This window comes from Sinohyriopsis cumingii, unplaced genomic scaffold, assembly GCF_028554795.1.
Source record: "Sinohyriopsis cumingii isolate HCF-2022 unplaced genomic scaffold, ASM2855479v2 utg001176l, whole genome shotgun sequence".
Classification (NCBI taxonomy): domain Eukaryota; kingdom Metazoa; phylum Mollusca; class Bivalvia; order Unionida; family Unionidae; genus Sinohyriopsis; species Sinohyriopsis cumingii.
Window position 1 is genome coordinate 2,397,546 of NW_028315968.1, and position 26,711 is coordinate 2,424,256.

Sequence of the window (26,711 nt, forward strand, 5' to 3'; positions counted from 1 at the left end):
GGCATTCTTTGATCTATTCGTCCAGCTGCCCATATAACTGATCGTTTGTGTCTTCTGAAGACGTGAGGGAGGGGACGTAAACACTGAGGATGTTAACAGGGCTTGCAGTAGTGGCAAGGCGGATGGACAAGAGACGCTCAGTGCCCCCTGAGGGAGGCTCAACTAAGGCCAGGAAGGTGTTTTTCAAGGCGAAGCCTACTCCGTGCTGGTGGGGTTCCTCAGGTTCTCGACCCTTCCAGATGAAGGTGTGGTTTTCCTCTCTGAGGGAGCCACTGATGGCAAGCTTGGTTTCCTGGAAGGCAGCAATGCTGACATTTGGTCAGGTGAGCTCTCTGTCAATGATGACCGTCTTCCTGGTTGTCATCCACCTCCCTGAGTTCGTCAGAGATGCATGTGCGCTTGGTGCATACGTTCAAGCTTGCGAATATAAAAGCTGAAGTCTTCTTTGTTGGTTTCTTGTTTATTTTGTCTGGTGCGGCATTACCGTCTGCTTGTCATGCTGAGCAACACTCTGAGCTCCAGGCACCAAGTGGAGCAGGCAGACGTTGGCGGGCCAACACCTTACTGACCGGGGTCTGCCCGGCTTGAGGCGGGCGGTAGTCGGCCAGTGGGACGCGATGATCCCTCCTAACGTCAAAGCTGACACGTGGCGCCTCTTTCCTACGCCAACCGGGTGGGACTTAGAACCCATAGACTGCCAGCTTCCGTGTTGTTTCCTCACTCAGGAACTCGGATGGAGTGGCCTCTCCAGGGCACAAGTCAGAGTGTGGAGTATGGAGATCCTGGGCTGCCCAGACGTCAGGAACCTCCCACCAGTTCGGATGCATGAGCTGCCGGAAGGACGTCGCAGTTGACATCCAGCCTCTTTGGGAGATCCACTCTGGATTTTCTGTCTGGGTTTACTCCCGTAGCCTTTCCTTCTCCCGAAGATATCCACAAGGCAGCGAAGCCATCATACAATGGCTGAGAATTGGTGGGTTTGGCATCAGAATGTAATTCTCTTATATGAACTGCCTGAGAGGGCTAACGAGTTCCAACTGCCCGGTTTTGGAGTCAGAGTGTTCCTTATCTTAGACTGGCTGTCTGCCAAGGCTAACGAACCTAGTCTGCCCACTCAGTTATACCGCCGGGCAATCGGTCGCGTCACATAGCAGGCTCTGTGAAAACAGGGAGCCTCGCATGAAGGTGCTGCTATGGACACAACAGTGTAGGACATGTCATATGCAAGTAACCTCCTGCCTAGCAGTGACAGACAGTGATCCCGCACCGATCACTACATCTGGAAAGGAGAGGATATGAGAAACGCTTCACTTTGCTTTGGCGAGCGGGACGTCTAGTCCAGACCTCAGACAACCCCTAACCTGCCTGACATAGATTAGAAAAAAACAGTATAGTATCACGAGGAGCAAAGTACCCAGGGGAAAGTAAACAGTTCGTAAACGTTATTAATGCCTACAGCTTCGATAAAGAAACCCATTAAAACTATTGAAACCTTAGCGAACATCTTAGACCTTATCGTAGTTAACAATACAACACTCCATTCACTGAAATCTATGAAAGCAACACTAAATTAAAATGAACGAAAACAATATCTTTCTCTGCTCTTGATGTAATTGGGAAAACATTAAAAAAAGAAACAACAAAATAATACACGGCCTGAATTTGCAGATCTGACACATAACCACATGAGAGAATACCATCTAAACTTTCCGAGGGAAATCAACCACTAACATGAGTAACACGAAACCTGAACCAAGTACACAGAAGAATATGCTACACCGAAAATATTTTTAAAGTCTCGCATCCATCATCGGATATCAGAACAGGGCCGAATCGGGCTTTTTTTTTTAAAACAGAATTTAAGGTCACTTCTCCGGCTGAAAAAGGTAAACGCACACACAAACGTACAGTCACTTGTCACTTTAAATTTAACCATCGTTTTATTCTTGCGCAACTTTATTTGGTAATATGCACACTTTGAGTAAACAGAAACATAGACGTTTGCTATGGTGCCATTTCCAGGAAAGTCAGGACCCATTTGAAATGTTGGAAACCACCTCATCCAATACGTGACCTGATCATATTGACCATGGAATGTACGAAAGGAATCCACTGTACTCCAAGAACCTCGTGTGTGGCACAATTATTGTGATTTGCAAGAAAAAGTTTTAGTCATTCATAAAAGAGCATATGGAGTGACTTATCTGAAGTAACACCACTTCATTCAAGCGACCTTCTTAAAAGTGAAGCAACAGTAAAGTGACAGGTACTCAGTCAGGACTTTCGATCAGTCTGGACAGTAAGTTTGTACCAAGAAAGTGGAGCAACACCATAACATTAATACCTAATGTCAGAGTGGAAACAAGTGGTCATGAAATTGGAAAAGAGCATAAGTCTTCATACGGCAGCTGGTTATGACAGCATACCAACCAGAGTACTTAGAGAGTAAGCCGTTGGAATTACACCGCTCCTCGCCACCGTTTTTAACATGTCATCCCATATGGTAAACTAAGGAATGCTGATAGCACCAGTCTTCAAAATGTGTGAACGATATAAAATCTCCCTGACATACATATTCTACCGATTACTGGAACGTATGATAATCATTACAATAATGCAACATGCAGTCACGCATAACATATCGATTGCAAATCAGCATGGAATTTGCCAAGTGAGAGCTTGTGAAACCGATATAATATCACTAACAGATGAGTTTGCTGATGGGACAACATGAAACAGTTTGGCCTAATGAGAATAGATTTTAGTAAAGTATTCGATAGGATTCCATACCAAGCGCTAATGGTTAAATTAATGAATTAATTTGGATGGTATCGTGGAGAAGATATTATGTTTGGATTCAGTTCTTTCTCTCCAACAGACAACAACATGTTATGGCGGATGGGGGAACTATCAGATGGAACCAGAGGTGAACCAGGAGTCTCACTGGAAACTGCCATTTGGCCGCTACTCTTCTTGCTGTATATAGACGACTTCCTGAATAATATCAACTCTACCATTAGACTTATTGCCAATGTAAAGAGACATCAACAAGATCAGCGATTTTCCAGAGAAACATAGAGATCTTGACAAAAGTTTTAACATCGTAAAATGCCTTTTCAGCACGATCTGGCAACCAAGTGCGAGCTTTATTCTGACAACAATTTGCGGGATATGTTTTGGTAAGGTTTTTATAAAGTTATCAAACTGCAGCTTGCGGAATCGTGAATGAGAATCGTATTAATTGGAACAAAGCAATACTAAAATGTAAAATTCCAGATTCCAGCAATAACGATGTGAAAAATGTGCGCGTCTACTTTGGACAAAGCCGTACCAAAAATAGATGTACATTACTAAGTGTAATAACAACATTACAAGCCTACCTCTCGTTTCAGTAGAAACAAAAGAAAAACCTAAATTATGTAACTGTGCCCTGTTTGATTCAGCAGAATAGAAATTTGCCAACAGATTCGTGGTGTGTTCTATACACAGGGAGATAAAACGTAAATTTGATCATGTCAATAAATCCTTAGATCCATTGTTTTATTCTCAGACAGAGTTTAATGTTAAATTCACTAGACCATTCCGGAGTAGGATATTAAATCTTGTTGATACTCCGCAAAACTGGAGTCTTGTTGCAACAGCTAGTATTATTCAGCCCAAGAAAGAAAAAGAAAGAAAAACGATATAGCAACATTAATTGGATGGGACTTCACATCACGAAATTCGTTCAAAAAAGTGTTAGACAAGACGCGTAAACGCGATCTCATCAAAGCTGCATGTAATTCCGGTGATATTGTGTAAATATTGCCGTAGCCGCGAATGTCTCTAAAAATCTTCGTTTATATTGCCAAACGATCGCGCTATTATAATTTTCATCGTCAGCAAACAATGACTTTTTTATAGACCATTACCGATTTGAAAATTCAGATTGACAAGTACCTTGAAGTCCACCTCTGGCAGCAAACTCCCACTCGTCTTCCGTAGGCAGTCTCTTTCCGATTGCCTGGCAAAGAGCGTTGGCGTCATTGTAGCTTATGTGCACCACAGGGTAATCAAGACGCTTGCGAATATTACTCCCTGGTCCCTCGGGCTGAAGTAAGCACGAAAGTTAGGTAGTGTTGAAGTAAGAAACTTAGTAAATTAGAAAGTAAGAATTCAAAAAGCTAGTAATTTTTTTTTACAAATATATGTACCTTATTTTAAAAATCTCAAGCCCGTATTGTCTACCATATGCATAATAATTATAATCAAAACCGTGAAAAGAAGTCAATAAAAGTAGGGAACGTAAAACAGATCAAATACTTGTATTGAATATCCTTTGCTAATTTGCTTGCATTAACCAAATATAATTATAATAATAAAATACTTTATATATGAGTTTATGATAATTCCATTCATGTTATCTCATTCTTGAACCTCCTGCTACATTAGCTGTTTCTTTCATTCTCTTTTGTAATAAAAACAATAACAAGATGAAGGTTTACAAATATGCTAAAGTGCGTATGATACGTAGGGCCTGGAAAATATGTTTAGCTGTAAACATTTGCCATCTTAACCAAATATCTTATAGTTCTATTTTACACGCTTTTATGTGTGCCATATCTACCGTAAAATTGAACGGATCCACTTGGCCATGAATCAGAAATGTCCTATGTGGTAATTTGCATAATTCTTTACTCTAATTATGTTCCAGTCTTTCAAATAGATTCTGCTTTGGGGCTGAGCTAATAGTGTTCAACAATTCATCAGAGGCGTAGCTGGAGGGGGGGGGGGCAGGGAGGTACATATGTCCCCGGGCGCCAAGGTACAGGGGCGCCAAAATGAGGCTTACAACGTTACATTATAATAAGTAAACAAGGGTAATATTCAAAAATGTGATTAAACGGGGAGGGGGCTGGGGCGCCAATTTTATAGTTCGTCCCCGGGCGCAAATATCATAGCTACGCCTCTGCAATTCATCCACTGTGTCAAAAATAGCAGTGGAAGTCTTATCGTGAAGGCTTGAGTACAGTATCTTAAGTACATATGTTTGTTTCTTGATCAATGACTGTCAACACGCGGCATAAATGTATACACGTTTATGTGCGATGAAAAATCTTTCTTGCTGAATAAAAGATGCAGCAGAATCAAACTTTAAGAGAAGCCCAGCTTACTATCGACCTGTGTCGCCTCATGCCGTGGTAAATTATTCTTGGATTATACTCCCATTTGCTGTATCAACAAAAAAACTTCTACAGCAGCAACAATCTATTTATGAGCTACGGTCTGTCCCCAAAACATTCGTTCTCACTTCAGTCAAAATTACACTATACAGAAGAAGATTAGTGTTCTGTTTAATGTACCCATTTAACAGCGATGTCTTCTAATACACGTGCAATGAGATTCTAAAGTAATTTCAATGTTCCATTTAATGCGTCCATTTGACAGCGACGTCTAATACATGTGCAATCAGACCCTCAAGTTATTTCAACATAAGTACTAAACAGCTGTTATGATCAATAGTGCGTAGTGTGAATCGCGCTTTCTCTGTAACGCGCTATATTCAGCAGGTGCGCGGTGAGAGTTGCCTGGGCTTTTCAATTTCACATTGGACGAATGCATCTGATGTTATCCGAAACGACAGAATTTAGAGCAATTTAAGTAATTATGTTATGAACACGTTCTAATTTCGGACAGACTGTTGAATATTACTTCACATTTAGATGGATATATTTGCTTTAGTGTCCATACATTATTTTAGACGAGACAATTCTTTCGTGCCATTTTCAGCATTTGGTCAAGGATAAGCACATATGTTTAAAAATAACTATTGCTTGGAATCCATTTATGGTTTCCAAAAGCAGTTAATAGTAATTCATCTTTTTGATGGCACACGATCATACCCTGCTCCACATTGCCCCTTTTACTGCCAGCCAGCCCCTTTCAGGGCTCTCTGAGGCCCAGTTCAGCTTGATGTCGTCCGGGACAAACTTACTGAGGACCCAGCTAAAGCCCTTCTTCTCAGCTGTCGTTTTGTACTTTTTTTTCCTTTCCTTGAACTTCCTGAAATGCATAGCGTTGAACCATGAAGGTTTGCGGTAATGTATCATGTATGATTTGTTTTCTTCAAATATTCTTTGTGGTCTATGTTAGAATTTCAATACCCTTCTGTTTTACCCCCATCACTTAAAAGAACAGATAATTTTTGCATTGATCAAACATGATTTGTTGTGTGCAAACGTTTGCTGGGGCATATTGGAACAGTTTAGACCCAAAGATTTAAAGTCTTTCTGGAGTGCTACGGCTCCATAAAACAAACCACGTATAATCGTTATTCTTTCCTGATATATTACTTATCTTAAATACGTACCTATATAACAAATACCAACAAAATTGTGCTTAGTATAACACACACAACTTTACTAAAGGAACGCGCGCAACTCTGATGTCTGAATATAGTCTATATCATAAAATCACACTCATCACAAAAATAAAAACCGGATTCTTCATATAACAATTGTCAATGAGACTAACTGTTGAATGAATAAAGATTGAAACTGGTCGCACATGCAAGCCATGACACCGGAATCGTTTGTAGGAAGGCAACAGTGAAAGAAAACTGCAAATCTATTAATTTATTTAGGTCTCTTTTTGAAGTTCAATTGGCTACAGAGTTTTGTTACCTGTTTGCAAAAAGTAATCGTTTATAACGATGAATGATCACATCTAACTACACCCGCCTAATAACTTTAGATGTAATTTACTATCTTCAATGTAATTAATTTCTCTTCAATACAGTACGTTTTTCTTTAATGCTGTAAATATTAGGTAGGCACATTACACGTGTGCGAGAGTTACTTTCAGATTCATATTCATTTGTAACGTCTAATGAGGACGCAGCGAGTTGGTTGCTAGCTTTAACAAAAGTTTTCAAGAAGACTTACAACTTTATAGCTTTGATATTATGGTATAATCCACACTGGTTACTTGAACCATCTTTCCGGTGCAACTTGTATTCAACCAAATCTAATGAAACATAGTTAAATCCACAAATGTTAACAGTACCAGTGGTGTACTATCTGATTTAAAAATGCCCAAGAATCCTTTCATATATTTGAAGTTAATAGTAATTGTATCTTTAGTAACTGAAACTTCATTTTCAAAACTTTATGTATCCACCCCTAATTTCACATTAACATATATTTCTATGAAGATAGGGAAAGCCATTACCTCATACAACGGTAAAGTAGTTAAGCAATGTACATGCTGGCAAACATATAATGTTCTCCCCAATCTCATTTTATTATTTTCTTTTTAACTTAAACAATTCTGGCACCCAGTGGAAGTAAAGTCTTTATAGCTTAATATATTGTTTCCGTGTTTAATTCAGATTTTCATGTTTTAGACTTTAACTGTATCAATTCTTCAAATAAATGAAACCATCTTTATTTACCTTTTTCAGTTTCGAATGCATTTCGTGTGCTTGTACAAACTTTGCTGTCTCCGTTGTAAAGTTTTTTTGGTTGTTGCTCCAAATCAGTTAAAAATCTCTGTCCGCACGTTAATTTTTTGCATCATTAGTACCATGTATAAGACTTTGTTATTAAAAACGTCTCTATTCAACATCATCAATTATCTTCCTGCAAATTAGGCAAATTAATTATATTGTAACGTTGGATAATATCACTCCAATCACTACTACAATAATCGTCTTCATTGCTTTATAATGATTCCATACGTAATTATTTTGTTTCTGACGAATTCAGTTTTTGGACTGATCTCTTTAAAATGATTGACAGTGTATAAGTACTGGCTGTCACATTCCTCCTTAACACAGTAACGTTTGCACTAGAATCATAAATAATATATATTTTTGTTTAAATTTCTTGACTATTTTATGTTTTTTTTATATTTTTATTTTCCTTGGGATTTAACAATATATGTTGCCTATTCATCTGCTTTGAGAAATTAAACACTACTTTTTATAACTAATAATAAAACTCCCCAAACAGATATACCAACATCTATTAAATCATATATTTTACTTCAACGTTGTAACAGTTGCATCATTTCTTTCAGGTAATGTGTCATGTGACCAACAGTTGCAATATCTTAAGGCGTTGTGACTCTTCTTGTTCTTCCTTTCTGAATTTATTTAACTCTTGAGAACTTTTTCCAAGTGATGTCCCATCAATCATACACGAAGATAAAATGAATTAAAACATCTTTCAACAATATCTAAAAGATAATATTACTTTTTTAAACAGCAAATATAATCAGCGAGGAAAACCTGGGAAATTCTTTTTCTTTAAAAATATAGCCCTATGCAAAATACGAAACTGTAGAGCGCCACCTAAGTGAAAGATTGAAAATCTTTCTCAAGAATTAGATGTTAACAAGCGCTTCTACAACTTTAGAAACAAACAATACCCAATTTATTGGTAATTCGATAAGTGCTGATCAAATTGTTTTCTTTTTATCTGATTCCGTCATATTGCTTATTTTGCCATAAATATTTTTTACTTATTTGTACTGTGAATCCGCCGTGCAAAGAACGTAACGAGCATGACTGAGCGAACCTCAAGTACAAAACATGGTCCGACTTTGTAGTTCATGATCTTTTTTTCAGAACGTAAAGTACATCAGCTTGAGGAACCATTATTTTCGAAATAAATGATTATTTCCTTACTTCATAATAAATATTGTTTTTCTTCTAAGTTTCTAAATCGTAAAGTGTAATCGTATGTACATCAATAACATGGACCTTCTTCTCGACGTAATTTTGATTCACTTGTCTGTTTTATCCCATACATGTTCCACATATTGTTTTTCTGCCTTTGAAATAGAGGTTTTTTTGTACATCGGTATACATATTATTATTTAATCCTGGTTTAAACAAGTCACTTTTGATGTGTCCAACGAGACTAACTACTTTCATAACTATGTGACTCGCTGACATAAACATATCAACATATAGTCATGGTAGTCCTGTGTTTCCTTTCTTCTGCTATGTGTTGTTCAAACAGTGAAAACAGACTTTACTACTTCTAACTTGTGCGCCTAAGATGCACATTATATATCCCGCCTCCATGCTTCGATTTCACATCGCAACGTCTTCATCTGTTAATCTGCTAATATCTTGCAGAAAGACGCAAAACGCAACCTGTTTTATTTTCCTACATACTAATAAAGGAATCGTACACGGCACTACCACTGTCCAAGGCCAAACTGTCATTTTTGTCAGCTTAAATGCCTTCTATTAGAGCTATTTAGATCCCATTATTTTTCCGGTAATAACCACCGTATATAACACTGAAACCGTTTTATCTATATCTTAGCTCTTTGTACTCTAATCCTTCATGTATCTCCATTTATTGCATAGTGGAGAGTTAACATGGGTGAAATTGTTTCAGATCTACGTTGTTGTACGTATGCATCCGGGCATTTAATCTCCAGACAGATGCTCTGCACAATTACTCAGTCAAAATTTGCATAATGATTTTACTGCATCTTGTATACTTTGATATGTTAAATGCCAGTATGAAATACCACAACCAGCTGTTGCCATCAATACTGCCCAGTAGAACTGATTTTCTCAAAGGACGCGTAGATCTGTGTTCTGTATCTAATCCGTTTTGTGACGTGGAACACAAAAAATACAAAACATTAATGGCTTTTATGCAAAAAATTGAGTTTGAATGCAAAAATTCCACTTCTGTGCTTCATACTACTATCTGAATTTACTACAGATCAACATGACCGATTGATACCCCAATAAAAAAAAAACAAGACATGTCGAAGGACAACGCAGATAGACTATTGCAAGTGACTCGGGATTTGGATATAATAAAACAAAACTATTACGTAGGTTACCCATAATACAAAATAACCCTCCGAGGGCTGTGTACATAAAACACGATCTGCAAATATTCTTTTAGAGTATACCAAGTGAAGGTTTAACACCGACGTAATCGTGATATCAATGAATAGGCTATGACGGCACATCAGCACAATCAAGCGTATATAGTGCCGAGTAACAGTAAGATTTGAAAAATTCTACAGATAAACAATTCCTAAACTCTTTAAGAGGATATACCACTTCCAAATAAAAGTGAAGCGTTTTGTTTTTGTTTCTTTTGAATTTGTCGGTGTTGTTGTAATAATCTTTAAAATTTCTTTTGCAAAAAGTCTTCTTTAAAAAAAAATTTAATGAAACAATTTTAACACACAAAAAAATTTTACTAAAATGTTACCTACCACATCTGAGATACTGTAACAGGATATATATCCATGTAAAATGGCTTGACTTCCGTCATGCGTACTGGATATTCTCCTGTATCAGATTTCGGGTCGTTGATGCCGATCATAAATTTCCCTCCCTTCATCAGCTTCATTATATCAAAATGGTCATAGGAGTTAATCACTAAATGAAAATATTATGAGCGATATATATATATATATATATATATATATATATATATATATATATATATATATATATATATATATATATATATATATATATATATATATATATATATATATAGAATACAAATCAAATGGCTAATAACAATCCTTTCAAGTGCACTGGATCCAGCACGGCATCACGTTTGTCTGGGATTGATTAAGATAAATGTAATAAACTGACGACGAACAGTGCAAAACTATTATCTAGCTAGTCTAAGCACTTTCGACTCTTAAGGAGTCTTTTTCAAAGGCAAATACAAAGCATAGACAAGACAAACAAATAAAACTGACAAACCGTTATCTTTGTCAAACTTTACATGGCTATGACTTGTTGCGGAACTATATATATATATATATATATATATATATATATATATATATATATATATATATATATATATATATATATATATATATATATATGGGGGGTGTATATGTATATACATGTTTCAGTTGTACGTACACTAACTGTATACTGTATGTCACCGTGTATATATATATATATATATATATATATATATATATATATATATATATATATATATATATATATATATATATATATATATATATATATATATATATATGTGTGTGTGTGTGTGTGTGTGTGTGTGTGTGTGTGTGTGTGTGTGTGTGTGTGTGTGTGTGTGATGGATATTTGGGACAAATTTAGGGTAACAGTCCACAATCTGCGATTACACTCTGCGAACCGAAAGAGTCATTTACAGTTCTGATTTGCCAAACTTACAAATTATCAGAGGGCGTGTCCATCATTTAAATGTAAACATATTAAATAAATCTCCAGAACATCAAATGCCTGTGATTCAACGTGTTTCCTAGATAAGGAAGCCTTATCGCACAACGCCGATCTTTCATCCTTTCATTTGAATGAGTGACGTTTTCCGTACGGTAAATCGCGTATTAAAATATACAGCTTTTCGTGACTTTTCTACACCGTTGTTGTGCTGAGAAATAATTGGAAAACGTTATTGTGAAATGTCTTGGAAATGGATATCATTCGAAACGATTTCATCGCCCAAAACACTCCAGATCTGAGCGACCTTGGAATGGTGTAATATTTTGCAACACCCTGGAACGTAGCGCTAATGTTGTCCGTCAAAATCAAGAGGTCAACTGCTGGTGTCTAGTGTCAAGACATCCTCACCTACCGTTTATAAGAACTGTTTTAAGCGTGTTTTCGGTCAACTGGGCAGTGTCGAATGTACGGAGATCTGTGGATCCCAGCTTATTTAGGCACTGACCATTGTCAATTACGTCTCATGAGACCATAAGGTTGCTTACCACTGATTTCATTACTGAGATTCTAGTTACAGTTATGGGCATCCTAACGACAAAAAATAAATAAAAAATGGCGGCTGTCAATATCTTTTGGACTTGATTCATTCGATTTGGCTCGTATGAAGTATAATGTTAACAGTGTTCTCACCTATGTATTAAGTATAATGTTAACAGTGTTCTCACCTATGTATTAAGTATAATGTTAACAATGTTCTCATTTATGTATTAAGTATAATGTTAACAGTGTTCTCACCTATGTATTAAGTATAATGTTAACAGTGTTCTCACCTATGTATTAAGTATAATGTTAAGTGTTCTTACCCATGTATTAAGTATAATGTTATCAGTGTTCTCGTTTATTTATTAGTTATAATGTTAACAGTGTTCTCACTTAAGAACCTTATGTATAAATTTACAATGTATAAAACTAACTTTATTGACATCAAAATTATTAAAACGTCATTTGAACACACGAGTTCATTTACTTTCATATCCGGCAAGTCTATTAGCATTACAAGGCCTATGTTGTTTTCTTATTATTTATTTTTGTTTGTTTTATTTTATTCTTCGTTTGTTAGTGCAATTATTCCTTCTTACAAGAGGCCGCTCCGGTGGCCTAGTGGTTAGAGCGTTCGCCTCGGATGCGGAAGGTCGTGGGTTCGATCCCCCGCCTAGTCATACCAAAGACTTATAAAAATGGTACTAACAGCTGCCTCGCTTGGCGCTCAGCATTAAAAGGTCAGTGTTAGGACTGGTCGGCCTGGTGTGTACATCATGCTACATGTCTGCGGCATGATGTCCCAGTGCTAGACATCACTATAAACTGCCAAACTGCAGACATCGTAGCGATATCTAGATCCAAATCTTCTTACAGGAGTGTTGTAGGTCACAAATAAGTCCAGATAATATAAATGAGAACAATTCTACAGTATGGATTTCACCAAAAGGATGCTAGTCTTGGAAGCAAATGTCTTTGACCTAAAGTTATATTTAAAGAACTAAACTGATGACCAGGATTAATGTTCATAGTGCGCAATAACATTTTCATTACAATTCCTGTTTAATTTTAAATATATTGTGCATTGTATTATTTAGTTTCATGAGAGAGAGCGAGAGAGAGAGAGAGGATATTTGCTTGAAACAAGTGAAAATACTAGAGTTTTTCACCCACGAGATGAAATGTATCTGTTATTCACTCGTTTCAAACAAGTATTCTTTTTACTTTATGCTCACATACGTTGGCTACCTAAAGTTTATGACACATCAATTAGCAGATTTCTTACGGTAATGTCACCTGTTTACCGTACATGTTCTGCTATGCTATGTGTACCTGCGCACAAAATTAGTTCCATATCAGATTTATACAAATTAACGGATATTTCCAGAATCACAAACTACAAGTTTCAAGGATAACAGACAGGGATTATTAATAAGAAAACAACCACAAGTAATTCATCAATGTATAAGTAAGTAGTTCACATACAGAAATCAAGGGAGGTAAGTATGTTCTGACCCCAAAAAGTTATTTTTTCACTACAGTGAAATATCAATATTATTTTATTTAGAAAATCAAGTAATTCACTGCTTAGCATTATATATAATGTGTGTACACGCGTCAATGTATTTTAAATTTAGTTCTTCCTTGTAATTATACAAATTGTTTCACAGATGTTAGTTTGCTTTTTCTGTATTGAACATTTGGTCGAATATCAGCCATTCAATTTAAAACGATTGAAAATTGCAAAAGTCAAGATTGTTCGAGGGAAATACGATGGAAGTTAAAAGACATGGCGAACTTTCAGTACAAAGTGATAAATTATCTAGTAATTTTTCCGATTTAATAAATGAATAGGTTTATTAGAAAAAGACAACTTTCCATGTGTAGGAATGGTGATAAAAAAGAGAGTCCTTAGAATGAAGGGCTGTACTATTAGAATTGAACTGTTTTAAGCTATAATGACCTCTATTGGTTCAAAGTGCTGAATTTCTTAGACCGAGAGAGGAGAAAAAAATCGTGTACTTACCATCTTTAATATCTTGTAAATACACCTTTTTACACGAGAAAATATACACTAACCAAATCAAACAGTAAATTTTTGTCCACGCCATGGAATCCGTTATCGGTGGTGTGGCTTTTTATCACAACGCATGTCAAGAGCAAGCGGAAGTTGCATCTGTTGGCATGACCAGCAGCTTGTAATTGATTGCTGGGGAGTTTGCGCTTTCATTTCATTTTATATGAAGAATTGATTTTAATTGAAGTGAACACGTGTAATGTACACGTGTATACACTAATCGCAAAAGATGCATGCCATTCAATTACACGTTATCGTATCGACTTTGAAGTAACTTTTCATTTGTTTCCTCATCGCATTGTATTAGGAACATTTTATGCGGTGATTAACCCCACCCACCTCAACAGTATTTCCTTTACGTTATCGAGTATAGTGTTTCTTTGTAAATATTTGTCATTCTAATTTTGTATTTTATATAATAATTTAAAGAAAGGTGGCGCCATTGGTCTTGCATTCTAACAAGCCTTAAATATTTTTTTTCTTCTTCAATCTACCAAACAAGGTACCCTGCCTTTATGATTCAATCTATCAAATAAAGTACCCTGCCTTTATGGTTCAGATCAATGAACGTAATGACATTAATGCTGGTTTTGAGAATTGTAGAGCCGAATATCTTTTCTAATAATGCAAATTACTATTCGTTAAACGTGTGTGTGTGTGTGAGAGAGAGAGAGAGAGAGAAAGAAAGAGAGAGAGAGAGAGAGTCAGTCAGCCAGCCAGTCTTAGGTAGACACATCTCTTTAATATATGCAGTTGCGGTAAAAAAAAAAAAAAAAAAAGAAGAAGCAAATTTGATTGCACCAATTAAGACAGTAACATATATATTGTATTTGACCGAACTCAGACAGTACAGCACATTAAAATTGCTTTTAATTTTGCATCCATATGTGTGAATTTTTAAATGTAACAAAAAATCAAAGACGGTACGGTAAATTCGTGCGCAGAATGAATACACCACACAATGAATTATGTCGAACTGGATGCTAGGAATAATTAGCTTCATTTCTTGAACTCAACAGATCCAACAATGAAAAGCAAATATTTACTGAAAAGGCCACAAGGAATAATAAAAAAGAGAAATGGCAATTTAAACTGACATGATCATTATGACAATGTAACATATATGCAACCCATGAAATACAGAATTTAGATCAAAGAGTTTTCAAAGTTTGTTTTCTTTTTACATAAAAATAAAAACACGGTTAATAATAACAGACCAGAATCTTTTACCAAAACGGACGGTAAGGTGAACAGATCAACATCCAGTACTGATTAACGAAAACATAAAGAAAGAAAGAAACCAGGAAGGTTTTGTTAATGTTAGAACTAATTTAAGCATAAAATAATTTTTTTGTCAAAACAACACCGGGATAATCAACGTAAACAAAACACCTAAACAGGCCTGAGCGGGTCACCTGGCAGAGATCTGCCAGATAATAGAATTATTATATCAGATACTTACCAATTTTTTGCAAGCATCGTCACATTGATTCTTTCTATTGGGTTAATACTAAGTAATCGATTTCTGTGTCAGCAACCTTGACTTTGTACTTATCTATCAACATAACTAATCAGGAGTTGCTAGTGTCCAGTGAAGTCTTATGAAAACTGGGTCCATGTAAGTTTAGTTATTATGCAGAAGATAAGAATACATCATCACATCATATACAGTGACTCCGGTCTTTAATCTATTGATCGCAGACTCGATAGGGAGTTGCCCTTCCTCGGATGTAAAGGAATTACGAACCTGATACAAACTGAGTGCGGGAAACTTGAGGAATATGGACTTATAATGTGAAACCCATATATTAAAAATTGAACTCAAATGACCTTGACCTTTGATCAAGTGTAGACTGTCTGTGACAAGTGTTGAAAACTGACTTCTTGCGCGGAAACCAAAACGATCATATTGTCGAATCAAGTGATCTTGACCTTTCTCCTCTATGTGTCAGAATCAATAGAAGGCTGTTCCCTGTTCAACGGCAATGTATCGATGAATTGCAGTGAAAATTAGACAAATGAAACTTGAATTGTCATGCAGAGTGGAAACATGAAATTGTGAGCTCCGGTTACCTTGACACTGTACCTAGCAACCTCAACATCACAAGGCTTCTCACTCATCCTATGGAAAAGATACCAGGTTTAAGTATTTTTTTTAAAAATCTAGAAAGTAAAGTTATTCTGTGGAAACCATCTCGTCTACGGACTGACGGTCGGAGACACGGACATCTGTACTGCAACTATACCTCCACACCTTAGGTCGGTGGGAGGAGGTAACAATGAATTTGATGACATTTTTTTTCATGGGAGGCGAAGAAGAAACAGATCTTTGCAAGAAGCAGGACTATAAACAAGATATATCACGAATAAATCTGAGTAACGATCAGAACTGAGAGCCAAATCTAAAAATGTCTTAAGGTCTAAACTGCGATCAAAATGTACGAAATGAAGGATTTTGTGCATGCAATGTTTGATGCAAACTACCGATACCATTACATTAACTTCTAGATTACCATCTACTGTTTTAAAAAGAAAAACAAAACATATACAAAAAATAAAAATAAAAACTCTGGATGAGTTACAGTGCCAAAGTCTTAAAGAAGTATAAAAATTTAAATTTTGTAGACGACAAAAAAGCACGTGATACACAATGTTATACCGTACCTGAATAATAAGGTTTAAAAGACCGAATAATGAAGTTATAGATGAACGACATATTCGAATACTGTATACTTGAAAATAGAATCTTCCAATGTATCGAACACTCAATCTGACTAAAATCAGATCACTACTGTCCTAGGTGAAGATCTGACGACGACCGCTGAAGGGTTATGTTCTGGTGACCTTTGAATCAGCCAATGGAAATGCAGCTTTAAAAAATCTGAAAGTGAATCAAATCGTTCGGTACACAATCATGCTCTTCATGCATAGTAATCGGTCTCCAACTCGAAGATATATCGCTCACCACACACACACAGAGGCACACGCGCCCGTACTAACGCAAACACGCACAAAACTACTATTCCCCATCACCGCCACCACCATACGTGAGATAAGGGTCATTACTCCGTATTCCGCTTTATGGTTGTTATTCTGCTTTGACAGAATGCAAAACTTTAAAAATATGTCAGTACACTTTACCGCTATGTTGAAGAAAAGGGAAGTGAGGGTGGACATACTCCTGTTGCAGGCAGTTATCAAATGGGCAACTTATCTACCAAATTTGTTGAATTTCCATCCTGCGGTTTGGAAGATATAGTTACAGACAGACGGAAGGACGGACAATATCAAAATATTCCAGATACAAAAGCGTGGGGATAGCGATAAGCTCAAATAGTGACTAAATGCAGTAAAATAAAGGTATTAAACCCGACATTAATTGTAAACGTTATTAATCGAAAAAGACATCTCCGAAGCTTACAGTGTTTCTAAATAAAACAGCACAATACTTTCCGAATTTATATCTTTGGACTGCATATTTACAAATTGTCACAAGGTACAATATACTCAATAAAATAGGTTACAGCCTATAAATAAGCAAAACTGTAAAAATCGAATAAGTTTGCTAATCATGAATTATGATGGTTCAGGTTTGAAATTATACGCGAGCCTAAAATTTTCAGAGTTGTTTCAAATGAAGAATATATTTAGATTCGGTTTACAGGGTTCATACAGAATTCTGAACGATAAATTTTGCAGACTTTTCCCAAACTTTCAAACACCACAAACATAGATTTCCAAGAACTATTTTATTGAAGATTGTATCTGGCTTGCTTTGATGAAAAGTGCATGCGTTATTGAAGTCGCCGCCAAGGCCAACTTTGGATAGCCAAACAAATGTTGTTTGTTAATGTGGTGGCAATGAAACTGAATGGGTCATCAAAAGAAAGAAACCAGGAAAACTCTACTATATCCGAATCTAACAACCTTGGACAATTTTATTTGTGATTATGGAAAGAAATTAAAATGTTTGGATTTATTTCAATTTTCAAAGACTTTTCAAGACCTCATGGTAATTTGTCGAAGACCATAGTAACCCTGTGTTTAGAAATTAATATTTAATAATCAGTTCATTTCAACCAAAGCTTTTCGAATTAGTGCGAATCTATTTAAGCAGGCAAATAGAAAGGCTTGAAATCTCTTATTTTTAACAGTTTGAAAAATACTCGATTCCAAAGTTATTTCTTCATCATATATTACACATGGTCTTTGATTTCAAATAAATTCAAAGATTAAAGACTTGGCCATACTAACCTACTAATATGAACGCTTTTGACAGAATTCAATTTGAATATACGGAAACTTGTAACAAAAATTCATGGAAAACTCAATATCAACAATTAATTTTATACAAACAAGCAAGTATTCCCCGGAATCTGATGTCGATCATGCGTCCGGAACAGGCTGTAATAGATATCACACAAAACATTTAACAGTACTAAGTATAATGCTGAAGCAGACGACACAGGCAACACAAGAACATCTCACATAAGAGCATGTACACTTAAGGTCTACTGGTATAATCTAAACGTTTAAGCTGAAGGAATGAATCAACAAATGAAAAGAAAATGCAAGAACATTTAACACCCAAGTTATAACACTGCTGACAATGATGAATTAAGCTTTGTGCAAGACAGGAACGCCTAACATAAACAGCATTCAAACTGTAGACGCATAGAAACTATCCTCTTTAACCGTGTTCAACATGACGCGCAAACAAGCGAGACAGACAGGACAGGAATTCCAAGAACTAGAATGACACTGTAAAAGAGTTTCACTTAAATTACCAAAGCAAAACAAAAACCATAATTCTGCACTGCGTAATGACGGAACTTAACACCGGGATGATAGAAAGTTACTGACAGTTATATGTGGAAACATATTCTAATGAAATGTGTGCAGAATGTTGTTCACGAACTGGCAGAATATATAGTCTGTACATTTCTCTCCCTATTATATGAAAAATTGAAGTAGTGCTCCTAACATTAGGCGCAATGACCTACATAAAATGCGCAGTTTGTTCCTTTTCTCAGGTAAAGATGGAAGTTAAGGTGTTCGGAATTAATGGCATATTAGCAGCATTGATAACCCAGTGGCGTTAGTAGGTGGGTGGGGGTGGGGGGAACGCACCGGATGACTGTCTTTAAAATTGTTGTGCAGTGTTTCAGTATCGGTATCTTTTTATCTTTTTTAAATAAATATCCCTGTAGTTAGTTGTAACCACAAAACCATTTTGCCATTAGATTCATTGATATACGAAAATTACGATTTACGAGAAACATTAATACAAAAGAATTTACTAAGGATTCTGTATGGTCTGTTACGGAAGTAGGTCCATGGGGGTGACACCATGAGTTACCGCACTGGGTGACACCAACCCTAGCAACGCCACTGTGATAACCCAAAGTTAATCGGGCATTGACATATGCCAGTGTGATACTTTTACAAAGACGGTTGCAAGAAAGCGCGTACATGCTCTCTTTGGCCTACTTTCTTCTAATCCAATAATGAAAGAAAATGAATTAATTACAAATAGATTTTCTCAAAATTAGTATTATTTAAAAAAAATGCTTCAACAAAAAGTTCATCGAAGCAGCCTTCTCCCTCAGGTGTGAACACATTTTTGAGTGGATTATCATTCTGGACCCAATATGTGCAAACCCGAAGAACACTTCCCGAGAAAGGGAGCATCTAATAATCCTAGCAGCGATAAGAACCCGGCATTAAATAAATATTTACTGATGCGTATGTCAAACAAATAATGTCAGGTATCATACCTAAACGGTTTCTTTAAAAAGGAAGCAAAAGAAAATGAACAAAAAATATGTTGATAAAAGCTTAGAAATAGTGTTGAATTCAATCAAGTCTTTGACATCGTCATCCATTTCACTGATTACGGTGATAATCTTTTCAGTAATCGACCTACTTCGCTTTTTTTCTTTGCACAATATAGCGATAAGGATATGCGATGTTTTACTATTTGAGTCCACGTAGCTCTGTAATGATAACATGAATGGATTCTTATGGCTACCGAACCACCGACATATCAACCTTTCTGAGAAATACAGGATTTGACAAGATATCGAGTCCTGTATGAAGATAACATGTCAACTAGTTATTTATTTCCACTCACGAAGCTGCTCCTATTTCTCAACAACCAATAACCCGGCTTGCTCACAATGCTTCATATGTGCCATAACTAGCGCGGAACTCACAAAACCCTTGCCACATTTACATTGATATTCATTGCTGCGGTGGGTGGTCTTGTGTCTCTGAAGGGACATCTTGCAAGCAAACCGTCTCTTGCAGATCCTGCAGACCAGAGACCTGATTAAACTTTCAGACCCATGAGCTGCGATATGTTTCTGGAATTCCAGAGCATCTTCCACGAACTTGAAGCAATGTGGACACTCGAACCACGGTTTTGATGTGTACTGATCCGTTAACCATCCGGTCGAAGGACAAATGTCATTAGCAGAATCATCTGATATAAGTTTGCTTGATTTATTGTCTTCTATGATGGGAACTTTTAATAACTTCGGTACAATTATGTACTTTCTCTGGTCTGAATTTAGCGAATTCCGTTTTTGAGCTCTGGAATGAACAGATTCCTTTTGAGAGCAAGTTACTTTAGTTTTATCACCCTCGATATTGTCAGAACAAGAACTGTGGGAGTTGATGCGATTATGGTTTGGGGAAGTTCTGTCTTTCGAAACATTTCCCCTGATGGCGGTAGCTCCTTGCTTTAGACCTGGCATCTTTTCCCGAGATCCACATTTCTCTTGGCTAACATGGCCATCCAGTGGTTTGTTTGGGGCAGCAGACACTGTTGACAGAACGGATCCATTGTTATTCCTTTTGAAAATGTACTTTCCTTCTATATGTACTGTTATGTGATGCAGTAGATACTCCGTCTTGGGAAACTTGGATCCACACATCCCACAGGAGAAAGGGAGTAGTTCCGCCGAAGGCATGGTTGCATCCACACTAATAACTTCTACTTCATTCTTAACGATCGCACGCGGCGTTGGCTTGGATCCAATGTGGGCCTGCTGTTTGTGCCTTGCCAGAACAGCCTCGGAATAGCATTCATATTTGCACAGATCACATTTATTCAGCTTTTTTATATGAATCTTTTCATGAACTTCCAATTCGTCAACTGTGTAACATTCAAACTTACAGTGGTCACAGGTCAACAACTCTCTCGGTTTTCCTGGCTTTTTAAAAGCGTGTTCTCTCAAATAGTGCTTTTTAAGCAGGATGTTAGAAGGAAATGGTCGGCAACAAATCGTGCATTTATACTGTATCTGCATATGTGTATACAGAAGATGCAACCGAAACTTTCCGATCTGATTAGTGAGATATCCACACAATCCGCAACAGTAAGATCGACAATTTATGTGCAGCTTGTTCACGTGTGCCCGGAGCTCTGTCATAGACGAAGCACTTGCAGAACATGTACCACATTTAATGCTGCCCTCTTGTAACTTTGCATAGTGACATCTAACATGAGTTGCCAGGCAAGTGGACACAGCGAACGTTTTAGAGCAATATTTGCACCGGTATAGCCCCGAGTTTGATCGTTTCTTCTTCCGTCTAAAAGCAGCCACATTCCGCACGTTTGTGATCTCAGCGTCCTCGTTTTCAGAGCTGGAGCTGAAATGTCTCTCTTTTTCATCTGCTTGTTTCATAATCAATTGACCTTTGTCTTTCAGCAGAATCTTTGAACCCACCCCGGCGCCACGAGCAGAATCGATCTGAAAGGTCGATGTCGACGCCTTATGGTGCACTGGATCATCCGTTCCACTAGTATCAATATAGACTTCAAATGACGGATCTTGCTTTGACCGTAACTCGTGATCCTTCAACTCAGCCTTTTCCTTCTTTGTCTCCTTTTGATTATCTTTCGCGTGAAATTTCTTCATATGAAGTTTTAGTTTGGTAAGAGAAATGAAAGGCTTTCCGCAGCACCTACACTGTTCTAAGTGCACGGTAGCTCCCTTCTTTATTAACTTTTGCCGTTTCTTGATCACATCCTTGTGTACCACACGGCAGTGAGAAGCCAATGACTGCGACTGCATAAATTGTTTTGGGCAGTGTCTGCACTTGTACAGGGTCGTGTGAAATGTATTTTGATGATTCTGGAAAGATTGTTTGTTTGGAAGAACAGCCGCACATCTGTCGCATTTCATGCCCTTTTTGTCTCCCTCCATTTTCTGTAAATGGTTTCTTTAGGATTGCAGCCAATTAGTACCAAGACTGATGATGAACAGCTAAGCTAGAGTTGAGAAAACGTATTGTCTCCGCACCAAACTAAATAATATTTATCTCTATTTTATGAATAAGCAGCCCACAACCGAATGTCTGAGATATGCAGAGTTTTTCCTTAACGTTTCTGGTCTCTTCTTCGCTGAAAAGAAAAAGAGAATAAGTCAAAGGCATTTGATGCTGAAATTTGTGTGTGTGTGTGTGTGTGTGTGTGTGTGTGTGTGTGTGTGATTTGGATTTTTAGCGTAGCTTTAACAAGTTTCCAGTCATATTGCTACAATGCCTGTAGTTTGGCAGTTTATAGTGATGTCGGCACTGGGACATCACCCCGCAGACTTGTAGCATGATGTCCCATCCAGTCACATTTACCTGACATCCGGCCGACCAGTCCTAACACTAACCTCTTAATGCTAAGCGTCGAGTAAGGCAGATGTTAGTACCATTTTTACAAGTCTTTGGTATGACTCGGCCGGCCTACTGAAATTTCAGGTAAGTAGTAGAAACAAAGGCAAGACAGAAAGTACTGAATGTGATGTGATGTGATATTGATTTTTAACGTAGCTTTAACAATGTTTCAGTCATATCGGTACGATGTCCGCAATGTAGCAGTTTATATTGATGTCTAGCACTGGGGCATCATGCCGCAGACATGTAACATGATGTCCCATCCAGTCACATTATCCTGACACCAGGCCGACCAGTCCTAACACTAACCTCTTAATGCCGAGCGCCAAGCGAGGCAGCTGTTAGTACCATTTTTCTAAGTCTTTGGGATGACTCGGCCAGGGATCGAACCTACGACCTCCCGCATCCGAGGCGGACGCTCTAACCACTAGGTCACCGAAGCGGTTGAAAGTACTGAATGAAAACAGTCAAGCTAGCACGTGTGTAAACTGATGATGTTTGACAAATATGCAGTTCTTCGATCACTGGATATAGCTGGGTCGTATTGGGTAAATATAATTATGTAATAAGTACCACATAAAATCTCTCTAACGCACGTATAGCGGGAATATGCGCATACCGAAAACAAACGCACTCGAATCACTCGGTATATTTATAGCAATTAAGTGCATATCTGTGTACAAAGGGAAAAATAATCAAATTCTAAGACGTAAATTCGCTTTACTGACGCTCAAGATTAACGCGAATATTTAACTATTAACATAATGTAGAACCTATACTTTCGCTACTATATTTTCCTTCTCTTATCAATCATGTTTGAGGTTTCAATAGTTTTAATACCAAATGTCGCCAGGGAAATTCTTATCAAACTTCAAGAATACAGCATAGATTTATCTTGATATACTGTAGCATATATTTAGCTTGATATACTGAAACATGTTTATCTTGATATACTGTAGCATAGATTTATCTTGATATACTGTAGCATATATTTATCTTGATATACTGAAACATGTTTATCTTGATATACTGTAGCATAGATTTATCTTGATATACTGTAGCATATATTTATCTTCATATACTGTAGCATATATTTATCTTCATATACTATAGCAAAGATTTATCTTGATATACAGTAGGTTATATTTAGATTGATATACAGTAGCATAGATTTATCTTGATATACTCTAGCATTTATTTATTTTGATGTACTTTAGCACAGATTTATCTTGATATCCTGTAGCATAGATTTAGGTTTATATGCTGTAGCACAGGTTTATCTTGATATATTGTAGCACAGATTTATCTTGATATGCTGTAGCATATAGTTATCTTGATATGCTGTATCAGATTTATATGGATATACTGTAGCACAGATTTATATTGATATGCTGTAGCATAGATTTATCTTGATATGCTGTATCAGATTTATCTTTATATACTGTAGCATAGATTTATTTTGATATGATGTATCAGATTTATCTTGATATACTGTAGCACAGATTTTTCTTTATATGCTGTAGCATAGATTTATCTTGATGTACTGTGGCATAGGTTTAGACTGATATGTTGTAGCATAGATCTAGATTGATATGGTTTTAAAACAGTAAGCCTCGAATATAAGCATCAAATTAATGTGGTCACAACGAGCTTTAAAACTTGGTGAATATACCAAGTAGTTCCATCAAGACATGCGAAGATTGCACCTTGTAAAGACCCCCTTTAAACAAAGCGTGTACCTAGGAGAGGTAACGTTTTGTTCGTGAGGGTCAATCATCTTTGAAAAAGCCACTCGGTGAAAAAAAAGTGATGTAAGTCATGAACGTCCTTGTTCAAGACAATGAATAACTCAGTCAAATTATTGATTTTGAAGTACGCAAAGGTAGAAGACTTGACATTATAACTACATAAACTTTTCGCCACCAAGTGAAAGACAAACAGAAAATATATTTCATGATGGCGAAACCAAGTTGGGGGCCATATACACTAAACAAATGTATTCGGCGCGATTACATATCCAGTCTCCAGAACATAACGACAGTGAAAGAAAACTTTTATCATAAAAGGTTAACCCTAGATCCAACCAACCAACCGTAGAATTCAGACACTTTATATAATAGTCATAGCCATTTACTCAAATCTAGGTATTCTGAAATAATAGTCCCTTTGAAGCGAAGACTTTCAAATTTTCAGTAATGTCTGTGAGATAATGGTAATCAGACATGAAAATTTCAAGTAATTAACATCTTTTCGGCCGAAACGAATATCACGTTTTCCTGAATAAAAATTCGTTGAATCTATTGGCCGAATGTATTCAAGCAGAATTCGAATATTCGTCGATGCTAATTAAGGTACTAAATACATCATCTATTCTTGATCTACTCTGGTATTTATTGACAGCCATCGCTACCAGACAAGACTCATTAAAACATTGACGGCATCTAAATCTAGTTAGCATACAATATTGGGGTTCTTGAGTAAGCTATGTTTGGATTCAAACCTAAAATCAAACCAATGCATGTGTTATATCCCTTGTTCATCTTCAAACTCAGTACAAACATTAATGTTCCAGATAATGGTCAGAAGCTCAATTACCTTTGGAACATAAAGTCGGGGACTATCACAAACATTTCGCTGGGCGCAAATTTGACGTTCTGGTGGCCTATGGATTAGAGCGTCTGCCTCGGATGCTGGAGTTTGTCGGTTCGAACCCCGGCCAAGTCATACCAAAGACATAAAAATGATACTAACAGCTGCCTCGCTTGGCGCTCAGCATTAGTGTTGGGATGATTAGCCTGGTGTCAAGATAATGTGACTGGGTGGGACACGATGCTACGTGTCTGAGGCATGATGCCCAAGTGCTCGACATCACTATAAACTGCCACAGTACGAATATCGTAGCAACATGAAAAATTGTTAAAGCTACGTTAAATATCCAAATCACACACACATGTGCACAAACACTCACACACACAAACACACACGGACATGTGGCCAAATATTTGTTTAACTAATATTTCAATACGCTGATTATAAGTCTCAGGAATTTGTCATACTACTAGCGCATGCCACACTTTCTGCAGGATCCGACTTTTTGACCGACTATCTATATAATGTCCAGCTCGGACTTTGGGGATTTTGTCGACTATATAATGCCCAACTCGGACTTTGGGAATTGTATCGACTATATAATGCCCAACTCGGACTTTGGGAATTGTATCGACTATATAATGCCCAACTCGGACTTTGGGAATTGTATCGACTATATAATGCCCAACTCGGACTTTTGGGATTTTATGATATGTCATTAGAAACTCATACTGAGACTTGATAAATAATTGTTGTAGCAAAAACTATGCGGAGGTATACATGAGCATGGACAACATCTTATATGTAAGATGTATGCTGCAATAGGTGTGAAATGGCATTGTAGCTTCTGAAGATGGTCTAATGTATTCTCTACCAGAGCCATGTACTTGGGAACTAATTCCCTCCTCAACCAAGCTTGGAGGCAGACAATTAGGTTTCCTGTATTAAGACAGATTCCCATCAACAATCGAATCATTTCAACAGGACATGGTAAAGAAAACGTGAAATAATTCCTACAAATATTACCATATATGCTGATAACTGATTTTGTGCTAATGCACTGCAAGAATAGAGTAGCAAGCTCTATTGCAAACGCGTGCTCTCAACCCCTACAATCTAAACCATTCTGTTCCAAAGTCATGTCAATTGATTCACTTACATCTTATTCATAGTGATGACATCCATAGTACTGACTTATAAGAAAAGACAAGGATAGGACCTGATTATATGTATACTGTTAATTACATATATTTGTAATTATAACAAAAAAATAATTTTAAATAAAAAATGCTGAACAATACTGGAGTTAACTTTCCGAGGTACGATGATCAGGGGTGTAAAGTGGTTAATGGTTTGCGGGATTGAATATAACTGATGCACAAACAACAATAATCGACAACAGTTCACAAATTATTCGGAGCTCTGATTGACTGATACGTAAAGACTTTGTTGACTTTAATATGACCCCTATTCTATACCATGTACTCCATCAACTTGCATACTATCTTTCTAAAAGAATAATTAATACAAATGGCGATGATGGGTGCAATGCGACTATTCCAAATAGAGATTCAAGGATGGCAGCAATACGACTATTCCAAATAGAGATTCAAGGATGGTAGCAATGCG

The 26,711-nt window shown here is 36.9% G+C and overlaps 1 protein-coding gene across 5 annotated transcripts in view; it reads right to left on the reverse strand.

Annotated features, from left to right (window-relative positions):
- LOC149772771 (inactive C-alpha-formylglycine-generating enzyme 2-like) overlaps positions 1 to 26,711 on the reverse strand; it is a 47,004-nt gene that overhangs the window by 10,442 nt on the left and 9,851 nt on the right. Inside the window, exons 2-5 of one of the 5 annotated variants that reach the window (XM_089947325.1) lie at positions 16,485 to 16,701; positions 10,237 to 10,402; positions 5,883 to 6,042; positions 3,940 to 4,090 (exon numbers count right to left, since the gene is read on the reverse strand). In XM_089947325.1, the coding sequence (XP_089803451.1) occupies positions 3,940 to 4,090; positions 5,883 to 6,042; positions 10,237 to 10,402; positions 16,485 to 16,536 (529 nt within the window). In that variant the 5' untranslated portion in view covers positions 16,537 to 16,701. Of the gene's footprint in view, positions 1 to 3,939; positions 4,091 to 5,882; positions 6,043 to 10,236; positions 10,403 to 13,769; positions 13,928 to 14,624; positions 22,231 to 26,711 lie in introns of those variants that run through there. The other 4 variants (XM_089947324.1, XM_089947323.1, XM_089947326.1 and 1 more) reach the window with 4 other exon arrangements.